General features: G+C 40.2%; 1 protein-coding gene across 1 annotated transcript in view; it reads right to left on the bottom strand.

Moving 5' to 3' along the window:
• Positions 1-6,004: 6,004 nt before the first annotated feature.
• The window catches only part of LOC118425234 (leucine-rich repeat-containing protein 57-like), a gene marked incomplete in the record, with an annotated part of 6,468 nt that continues 689 nt past the window's right edge, over positions 6,005-11,783 (bottom strand). The window contains 3 exon segments of the mRNA XM_035834023.1: positions 6,005-7,232; positions 8,138-8,323; positions 10,452-10,720. Coding sequence (XP_035689916.1) covers positions 7,191-7,232; positions 8,138-8,323; positions 10,452-10,720 — 497 coding nt within the window.

Here is an 11,783-nt window from a genome sequence, read left to right as displayed (position 1 = left end):
AGCCCAAGCTCCTAGGGGGCCCAACATTAACATGATTTATGCATGGTGTTGTTCATCATTGAATAACGTAAAGGTACACATGTCACAAGTAAAATTCCCAATTCAGATCATTAATCATAAAGTTGTTTTGCAATTTTTGCATAAATTATGCAAATAAGCTCCTCATTTGCATATTTGATATCTGCATATGTTCCACCGATTATAATTAACAAGTGTTACATTTATCGAAGTCCAGTTATTGCAAACAATGGAATTATACAATTTCCTCATTAAGTATGCAAATTAAGTCCTCATTTGCATAAAATGCATATTATTATGGACATCTTTGCCCAAGCTACCTGCATACCTAAAATGCAGGCAATCCGTCGTTCCTTTTTGCAGTTATCCTCTTTGGAGTGTCTTGACAAAAACGCCCCTGCAGTTCCACAATTAAATGTTAGGGGATTGAAACTTGCCCCACTTTGTCATGACGCTAAAAGCTATCTACCACCCAAATGTCACGACCATATCACGTCCGGGACAAGAGATACAATGAAAAAACTGCTATGACAGAATATTCTCATTAATTATGCAAATGTACTCCTATTTTGCATAATTAGTATCCTATCTTGTACAACATTGTGTAATTTACCGATATACCAAAAATCATGACTATCCGTTGTTCCCTTCTTGAGTTATCCTCGTCAGAAGTTTTTGACAAAAATCCCCCTGCTATCCCAAAACTAGACGCTAGGGGACCCAAACTTATGTCATTTTTTCCTGAGCACAAGAGCTATCTAATACTCAAAAATCTTGACCATAGAATGTTCAGAACACCGAGATAGCAAAACCGGAAGTTGCGCTGCAGTACCAAGGTCAAACACCAGGGGGCCCAAAATTGACCTTGACCTTCATCTTCCCAACATATATCCACATACCAAATGTCATTAAAATCCATTAAGAAGTTCCAAAGTTATGCTGACCACAAATATGCGGACACACAGACACACACACAAAAAACACACACACAAACACACAAACACACACACAGACACACCAAAAACTATACCTCCATTTTTTCATGGAGGTAATAAATCTGAGTTAGGAAAGTTACAAATTTATGTACAGTATATTTTATCTTCCTATTATTTTCGATTTGCAGACAAAGTGCAAAGAAAATACATAATACTTCAGGTATCACATAAAACATGAAAGTGTGGAAGGCTGATCAACTCATAGAATATGAAGTTGAACGTGACACGACATTAAACAGAATTGTAACTAGTTTGGTGGATAACTAAGCGTCGTGAGGTGATAATAAAGGTGAGGTGATAATCTCCACCTACTCTCCAAGCAGAGGTTGAGTCGCGCTCCTCTTACAAGAGGATTTTTCCGATTACTACACTATATCTACGCGACTCAACCTCTGCTTGGAGAGTAATCTCCACCCACAGTGTGTCCGGAACCAGTTCGTGAGGACCTCATATCTGTGTTTTTAGCTCGGCCACACTACATTTTGTTTAATTTTTCTTAGATATTGTGACCTTTAAATCAAAACTGAGTGATCATTTGGAAACAAATGATCTACCGCGTACCCCAATTGACATATATCTACTTCACCTGTCACCCGAACTAACAATTGTTCCCCAAAGTTTAAATTATTCATAAAGCGTATTACTCAAACTCTAGCCATGCGGATCTATAGCTATCTTTAGATCATCTGCGGCTTCACTAGTACACATCCTTTTGGTGTGGCGTCATTTTAACATTCAAAGATTTTCAGCAAGTCCACGTGGAGTACGAAATGCACACTTAAATGTCTGTGACTCACAAGTCCTTGATGTTCACTCACATGCGACAGAATTTCGCCCAATTTCGCATCAAGGAACGTTGGTACATCGACTGCGCTTCGTGCGCAGGGGAAGGGTAAAACTCACGTCCCGGCCCCTCAATTTCTTTCTTCGTCCCCAGTACAGCCAAGGAAGACCTCCCCGTTTCGTAATAGAACTGTCTTTTTCGTCCTACTCCTCGGTCCCTCTTTTTATAATTAGAGCCGCCCTTTGCAGTCGGTCCATCTCTGTATCTGGACAGGAACAGCCCAGGCCCAGTCTCGTTCCCTTCTACCCACAGGCTGCGGAGCTCTCCGCTCCGGGCTATCTTGGGTCGCCTGACGATGCTGTTGGATCGGGTGATACCCGGGAACTGGACGTTGTTGTCGCCCGAGCTGGCGTGAGTTAGATATCTCTGACAGATGTGATGCTGTATCATGAAGTGAGAGGACAGTGGGGGGAGGGCCAGTCTGGGGAGGATGTTGGCGCGGCGTACTCTCATACCCTCTCGGTTATCGTCAGAAACTCTGTCGCTTTCTACGACATCTACAAGCCATCGTTCACCTCTGTCCCTCACCTTCTTCGCCTTGTGCATTGGGTTCTCAAAGTCCAAGTTCGATTCCCGGCACTTCGTCTCCTTCGTCGCCGCCGGCGTGTTCGGCGGGGCCTCGGGAAGTCTCTTCTGGGAGCAGCGAACAAGTTTCAATCCTTCACCGGGAAGGTGTGACACTTCCTTCGCCTCTTCTTCACGAACTTCTGGCTTCCTTCCAAGCACGATTGTTAGTTTCTTAAGATTGGTCATTTTTGCTGTCACCCCAACGGTCATAACAGGTGTGGATCAAACAGCAAACAATACTTGCGTAACTCCGACACATAAACATTCAGTCAACATGTTGCACGTCACTTCTTTTAAAAAATGACTTCCCCGCCATGACTTCCATATGAAATATGTTATCTTCTTGTCAGACTCTGGACAGATACGCTACAAACAGGCGCTACTACCAAAGCTTGTGATTAGTCTACCCGAGGTCTCGGGGGTTGAAAATCAGACAAAGTAGAAAGAAAAGATTGATACGCATCAAATAATCGCTTCCGTTGCCGGCCAACGCAACGCATTGAATACGGCAACAGAAATAGAACAGATCTGAACCATACCCTGTAGTATTGTTGGTGATGTTTTCGTTGTTGCAATGCCTGTGATCTGGCTGTTTTTTGTGGAGCTTTTCAAAACAGGGTAGTGTTTAGAATAGGATGTTCCGCAAAAGAGCGCAAACAGAGCGCGCTAGATCTAAAGGAAGGAAATGCGCTTTCACCCTATGTTTGTCAATATATGTGTAGTGCAGACATAATGTCAGTCAACAGGTGGCGTTCGCGTATTTACAAAAAAAAAAAAAAACCTGCAACACCTAGACGACCAAAGTCTCCCGACCACTCCCAACCAACCTTTTGTTTGAAATACGCGGGTGAAATCAGCAAGTTCCCTGTTATGCTTATACATAGAACTAAGACTTACTTTATTTTGCGGAAATTTGGTTGTTTCCAAGAATCCATTAGATTATCAGATTACTCACGAGCAAGTAACCTGACCTTGGTGCTGAACACTACTTCAAATTCACCCCCCTCTACACACACACACGTACACACACACACACACACACACACACACACACACACACACGTACACACACACGCGCACACACTCGCACGTACACACACACACACACACACACGTACACACTCACACGTACACACACACACACACACACACGTACACACTCACACGTACACACACACACACACACACACGTACACACTCACACGTACACACACATGCACACACTCCTCTCTCTAAAATAGAATGATCCAGATTTGACAAAGCAACGCAGCATCAGAATCTTCCAAAATACAAGCATGTTAAATGCCCCCATGCTAAATATTACCTTACCCATATCTAGTGAGAACGCTACCCCATGCCAGAGAAGCTAATGCCCCCAAAATATGGCTATGCAAATTATGCAGATAACGAATAATTTTACGTAGTCTTATCACTGCTGAAATACTATTCTAGCATGATTAAGTCCATTCTGTCCTAACATTAATATTACCTAATAATCTATATACATGTAGGTACGCTTTTGCTGTGTCATCAATGTATGTCGAGGCTAACCTTATTGTTTGAACCAAGAATGTTATTGAATATGATGTACTCGAAACGAAGGAAATTTACCGCTCGGAGTAAAAGGCACCGCCCTACAGGACCCCCCACCCCCGAGAGAAATGGGTTGTCCAGTTCATTTGCTGCAAATGGGAATACACAGTTACAATTTGGGTACAGAAATTAGACAATCACAAAAGGACAAATTATACACATTCAACAGACATGCTTCCAACGACAAAACTGCCGCTAAATTGAATCTGACAGGACAGAGACATACAGGCAAACAAGTACAAAGCACTTATTTAAAAGACAAAAATGTCCAATTCTGTGAATTAAGTGAAGGAGAAGCGTTTTGCGGTATCCATGTGTGTCTGAGCGGATTACAGTCAGAGATAGAGTAACCCCGGCTACTTAACTGTTGTCTTCATGCATCAACTAAAGGGCTATTTTTAAACCAAGCATTCATGTCATAAGCCAATTGTCGACTTTGAGATCGGTGGTGCAGGGAACAAAGGAAGGTAAGGACCGGGCCACAAGATCGCAGTACGACTGCAAACTGAGGGGATGGTCGTGCACCGTGCGTGCACGGGTCGTAACTGCGCAGATCCTTGTCGGTGGTTAGCTCTGTCGCAGCCTGTTTGGAAATCCTACGACAACGTATGTCGTACGACGACATACGATTGATGCGACCGCGTGGTCAGTATACTTATTTCCATCTGGTTTGTAGCTTTGTAGGTGTATTCACCAGATGATAACTAGCAAGACAGCGGGTCCTCGAGATAAAGATTAGTGGTCTATGCTGCAAAGGTTTGACGAGCACGGGCACCAAACGACAAATTATACGTACAATTCAGTTCATAGCGTTCGTCGTGTAACATTCTTGGGGATATCTTTGGCTTCAAATACAATATAGAATAGTTAATTCTTTTAAACATAGGATAAGACAGAAAATCGTCTTCACCCAAATTGCATATATACCATCCTGAATGTGTGTTATCTGAGGTGAGCTGGCTGATTATCGTTGGAGAAAGACAGATGGATCGCCTGGAACTCCGACAGGTAAGGAATCTGTTATTACTACATGTACAGCAGTAACGTAGTCGTCTAGCTAGGCAGACAGACAATATGAAACTTTGGCCAAGTCATTCATTCTATTTTCTATTTTCCCTGTTGTCAATGGTTCTTAGCTAGCCTATGTCAGCTAACGTCATCTGTAGTCTTTGTCTGGTTGAAACGTTTCAGAGTCGAACAGATCCGACTGTTGTCTCGTCTGGAAAACATCAACAAGCGCATTCTGGAGTTAAACCAGGAAAACTCGCGACAAAAGAATCTGCGAACTAAAACGATGCTCTCCTCGGATAACGACAAACACTTGTCAGGAAAGTCCACACACAGCGAGTATATGATGCCATTACAGAAACTGGGCAAAAACGAGAAGAATGCATTCCTATCCAAAGGACCGTCGTCGACCTTGCCAGGGGACGTGTTCCAAGAATCGCACGGTGGCGTCCTAGAGCGAGGCTCTATGCCTGGACCATCACATTTGACAATAGTTTAAGCAACTCGTAAATTCAAAGAAATTGCCGTTGATAAAGATGCCGCGGAAGCAGCAAGATTCCAAGGAAGAAGCTGAAGACTTGGTTAAACCCAGACTAGTCCGACGAAAAACCATGGACCCACAACTTCTTGCATCCATCTTAAACGTGGACGAATCTTCCGTTCAAAAACATAACCGGATTTTCCAGAGGGCAAGAATGAACTCTAACACGGCTCTCAGAGTCACCACTGCTGACGATACGTGAGAAAAATCAGAAGGAAACAGAAGGAAAAAGATTCAGAGAAGAGCGAGCATTGCGTCGACGCACATGCCAAGCGATATTTTGAAAGTTGATTCATCATGTATCTTTTTAAAAGCAGTCAAATTACATCCAAATCTTTCAAAATAGGACTTATCGTTTTAAAAGCAGTCAAATTATTCATATATGTTTTGAAAGATATATTTTTGTTGAATTTTCACAACACTTTTGTAGATGTGATATAGTATATTGTTTTTAACCTGGTATAATATAGTGGTGCATCATTGCAAAAATACAAAATTTTGCAAATACATCAGAACAGCTACAATTTATAACACTAGTGCACCTTAATCCGTGGGGTGACCTAGATTCATTGTTTAAAAAAATGGGTATTTAGAGATTTCAGGTCAACATGAATATGTATGTATGTATGTATGTAGGTCAAAGTGGGTTTCAAATGTCAACATTTTCAAAATATTGCAATGTAAAACTACCTTCCATCGACTTAATGATCCCCAAATACCCTATTTTTATACAACAGATATAGGTTATCCTACGGATAAAGGTGAACTAACGTTAACTATAAATGCAAAGAAGAACTTGCTACCACACCTCTGTGAAGAAGAACTTGAAATGTAAAGAAGAACTTGCTAACAAACCCCAAAATACAGAATCATCATTAAAAAGATATTGTTAACATTTTTAATGATACAGTACTTTCAACATCTATGTTAGACAAATATGTTTGACAGTTTTCATCCATGATACACTAGTACTTCTGGCCACAGCTGGCAGAATTTATATCTGAAGTGATGTTTGCATTTTGTAGTCTAGTATCAAATCAATAAAAAAAAAACAAAGAAAAAAATGATTGCACACCTAGATATGTAAAAGAACAAAACACTTAGTTTAATGATTGTATTAAGTCTAACTAGAAAAAGTTTGAATGCAGTACTATTTTAGAATACCTGGTAAGCATGTACATATACATACTGGCCTGCAACACTGGTTTTGACTGTCAGTGACATACTAAAACAAAGTCAATAACCTATTACAAGCTGATAAAAGTGATGTGATGCTGATACGTTCTCCTTTTCTAAGTCTCCAATTAATCAGTACTTTCATTGTACAGTGACAGGAAACTTTCTCTGCCAGTATATTATGTTATTATTGTTATTGGGTGGGCGTGATAAGATATACATATTGTACGGCTGGTAACTGAAAATCATATACATTCCTGGGATATAATTTGGCATCGAAACATAACTTACTCATTAAATGTAATTTTATCATCATAAAATTACTCATTTTCATATCAACCTGTACAACTTCCCATCATTCTAAGATATATGAGATGAACTATTTCCCCTGTGCTTGCTCTGTTTGATCAACAGCTACATTCCGCACATTTTCTAGATAAGTCTGTCCTCAGTCAAATTTCTTCCTTGTCGCCGTGAACCGGTCCATGTACTGTAAACAGACGTTTAAAAAGGCTGTCAATCACAGGGACTTAAACAAACACATCTTACTAACATAAAAAAACAGTTAACTGTAAAAAGTTACTCTACTTTTTTGTTTCTTTGTTTATTGAACTTTCCATATCAAATGGAGGGCGAGACAAAACAGGTGAGAGGTCCCCTCTACAAGTTGTCTCCCCAAAACAAACAAAATACACAAGTAATTGATACAAAATGGTCTATACAATAATAATTGGAAACAAAATATACTTTCATATACAAAATGCACAATGAATAAGAGATAAATACAAAGTACAAAATGAAATTGGACTATAATATGGTTATTTTTGTACCATCTGAAAACTTTTATCTGGAAACTTTCTCAATTTTACAGTGATCAATCAAATATCGCTGCCCGCACGGAAAATACTGCGGTGCGCTGGAACCTTATGAATATTAATTACATTTGTAATTCACAACTTCACAAGGGATACCGGGACGGGCTACATATATATTCAAATAAGATGCATTACTCCCATTCTAAGAAATATCACCATAAATTCATTCAATCTAATCAAATATTAGGGGCTATTAGGGACCATAGACAAATGTATGGCATAGATTGAACAGGTCCGTTCATTCCAAGATTCCAATCTTCTACAAAAATTCAGCAACAACTCAGTGCCTTCTAGTCTGTGCAACACTGCTGTCAACAGTGATAACGGGCCCCTTACTAGCTAGAGGCCAAAGTTGGACAAGTGACTCTAAGTGCAATTTAATCAGGCTAACTGTCAGCTACTTCTTGTCACAAGATGGCGCTGTTGAAAGAATGTTGACCCAAATGTGACTGAATTTGTATCCTCCTGTTGTACACTGTGTATACTGCTAGGTGTGCGAGGTAACATCAACTGTCCTTACCTTCTCATAACCCTCCAACTCTCTCAGGTCCTTAACTTCAAACAGGTTTCCCTCTAAGGCCAGGACAGACACCTTGGAGTCCCCCAGGATCTTTGGAGAGATGGTGGACAGCTGCAGGCAGTTCTCCTCCACTCGCAGTACCTTCAGCCGTGGACAGGTGGCCAACGCATCTGTCAGATTATTGATCTACAAGCAGGAAGAAACATTTTTCTGCTTTTACTCCTGCGAATATCATGGTCATCATATGTACATGACCGTAAGTTCATATCTACTGGACAATTTTCAGCTTCATACTATCATACATAGTCACAAACCCTATGGTCAAACTACATTTTGTATAGGTAAACGCTCAGTGGGGTCAAACTCTTTAGAACAGCTATATAAGGCTATATGTGGTTATTACATTTACACCCTCTGGAAAATAGCATTTCTTTGTGAAGGGAATAACAATGTAGAAAGACTAGTTTTAAGCTGAGAAAAAGGTTCAAACACAAACACTTGTGTTATTCCTTTATGTATTTTACTGTCTGCTTTTCTGTTTGTCCATTTAGAAACAACAATTATCAATGGATTACCACCTCTAAACACTTCCTCTATCCCTGTCATGACATGCAACATGATTACATAATGACCTCCCCCCTCCCCCCAGCCCTATTTAGCAGCAGCAAGTGAAAGTAAGCAATTGTTGTTGTTGTTGTCCTCGTTTAACGTCTATCATTTCGCTAGACGTGGCCTCTTGGTGCTGAGTAACACATGGTTCGCAATGGTATTACTCTAAATGCAGAAATGTTTGTGGTGGATTAATGTGGATTAAACCACCGTGAACTTAAAACCACCGCAAACATTTTCCTATTATGGTATTAGACTGCAGTCTATGGTGTTACTGCAAAATTAAAACCACCGCGAAAAGTCCCGCTATCGCAAAATCAAATCCCCGCGAACTTAAATGCATTTACAGTAACTGATCTTATCAAAGGTGTTTGTAATAACCTGAAACAAAATGACCCAGGACTTCCCCAGTGTCACTGATGAAAGGTAGTAGATGCAACCTGACACATCTGACCATTTCCAAAATCATGTCCAGTTGCTTGAGTAGCTGCTTTTTGGAGTAAGGAAACAATTCACATGTGTGTAGTGTGACAATGGATAGTGAGTGAGTGCGAGAGATAAGTACACAATGAGATCTTTTGTTCATCATCCCCCACAAAGATTTGATAAATGATTTTTACTGGCCATTGGGTGTTCGTACCATTAGTTAAGTGCTGTATTTACAAACCACACTGGTAAAAAAAAAGGAAAGGAAAGTGATCTCGATCCAGTTTTTGCTCACTGAAGAGCTAGTCTTCCACTGGTCGTGACAGAGAGGACAGACGCTATGTACAGTATTTACAGGTTCGTTGTACCGGGGAAATTCCCCTAGCTCTTTTCAACAAGCACAATGAACAGTGGACCACGGCTTAACGTCCTGTCCTAAGGACTGCAACCCTTTCTGGTAGCGTGCATGTCGGGTGAGCGACAGAGCTGGAACCAAACTCACGGCTTCTAGTTCCAGAGGCAGGGCCGCTAACCACTGGTTCAAATCTTAAGCTCAGATGGGCACATTGTACAACACATTGTGAGTAAACAAATAAAGGGATAACAAGACTTATGCCCCCTTTGCACTCAAAAGGTTACAACTGGACAGTGACCACTGAGCATTCAGCAACTAAGTATATGACAGATCGTCAACGAAGTTCACCTTTTTATGTCTTGTGTGCAAAGAAATAGTATAATTACTGCTTATTACTAATTACTAAAGTTCTGCTAAAAGAGTATATGTTCATAGTGAAGTACTAGCTACCTTCATATGCAAAGGAACTGAAATGTTTATATGAGACTAAACTGACAATCACAACTTAGGATATACACCTTTCTCACGCGGGGGCCATGATAGATCTAAAACCAGTTCAATGAGGCAAACAAAAGACTGTCGATCATAATTATCAGTTCAACCAATGATAGCCTGGCAATTAGGAAAGCGACCAATAAAAGAATGGCTACATGTCCGTCAAATATTTGCATTATTATGTTTTTATTTTGCATCTCTTAAAGGAATATGGGGTCAGTCTACGCTGCTCTAAATTGCTACACCTTTTGGTGCATAACCCTAGTTACAATATTTATTATTTGATCTTATATTGTGAAACATTGTGTGGTTTTGGGGAGAAATAAATGCGAGCTAATTTAGAAATAAGTTTTGTTTGTATGCCTCATTCACCTCGTCATTGCTCTATCATGGTCGCCGCGTGAGAAAGGTGCATACTAGTACTAGTACCTGGTTTTGGTTGAGATTGAGTTCAATGACCTGTAGGTCACCGACCCCATCAGGAATTTCAGTCAGGGAATTTCGGGAGAGGTCCAGTGCATCCAGGTGTCTGAGCTTACACAGTGCGAGCGGAAAGCTGTCCACTTTGTTCCCTGCCAGGGATAGTGATTTCAGGTTGATCAGTTTCTCCACTGATGTCGGAAGTCTCTGGATTCTGTTGTTTTCTAGCGAAAGCGTCTCCAACTTTTTCAGGTGGAAGAACTCTTCTGGAAGAGTTTCTGGTGGCAAACAAGAATAAAGTTCATTCATGCTGTCCTACGTTAGCCTGTTTTTGAAGTCATAAACAATAAATAACACGCCTGCAGAAAGCTGCAGGGGGTCCCAAACTTAGTTTTCTTCCAGAGTCCAAACAAGGAAAGCCTCCTAGGTATAAATAACACTATATGTCACAAAGAACTATATATACATTTTTGTAAATAAGACATGTATTAAAGAACCAACTTCTGGTAACTTAAGTTAATACTTCAAGTGATGGCCATGCAACACTCCACTCACAACCATTTTACAACAGCCCATTCACAGTCACAGTCATATAGATTCTTAAAGGCATACGACATACTGCGGAGAGTGTTCCAATTTCGGTAGTAATATTTTAGTGTATTCCATAACGTAATCATATTGACCACTTGATAATGACATTGAATTTGGACACATATAGGTGTAACATATTTCGAACAACCATTGGACAAACGTCAACTGTGGCGCTCTTAGAAATACTTAGTTGAGCTTGAAAATTATTTTTGCAATGCAGGATTACTTCCCATTTGCTTTTGGTCAACATTGGGCTTTGGTTTGGTCTTTCTCAATCATCCCATTGAAACCCATTGAAAAAATGCCTTCTTAAAATGGGGCGCTCTTATTAATGGATGAAATCTAGGTCTGATCTTAAAAATAATGTTTGTAGTGTGTGTGAATAGTTGTTCAGCAATTTCCATTCTTAGCAACTAAATTCTTCTATTTATTTGACCCAAAAATTTACCTGGGACCTCAGCGATTATCCCATAGGTACTATTATTCCCATCATGCATCACACTCCATGAGTCTGCATGAAGGTGATACTCAGTTACTGGATAATGAATGATTCATCTATTTGTTCATCTGTGGATATTTTTGTAAACTTACTATGGGTAGTTAATTTTGAGTTCATGAAGATGTGGTCTTTTAGAAAATAAGACTCTCCTTGGAGTACAGTATGCCTTTCAAGTTCTGACTGAATGTTTTTCACTCACACAAAACAAAAACTCTATCAAAAACATTAGCCTTCCTCTCACCTAGTCGGTG

The sequence above is a fragment of the Branchiostoma floridae genome, chromosome 1, assembly GCF_000003815.2.
Source record: "Branchiostoma floridae strain S238N-H82 chromosome 1, Bfl_VNyyK, whole genome shotgun sequence".
NCBI classification, from domain to species: domain Eukaryota; kingdom Metazoa; phylum Chordata; class Leptocardii; order Amphioxiformes; family Branchiostomatidae; genus Branchiostoma; species Branchiostoma floridae.
This window is presented reverse-complemented; position numbering and strand designations above follow the sequence as displayed.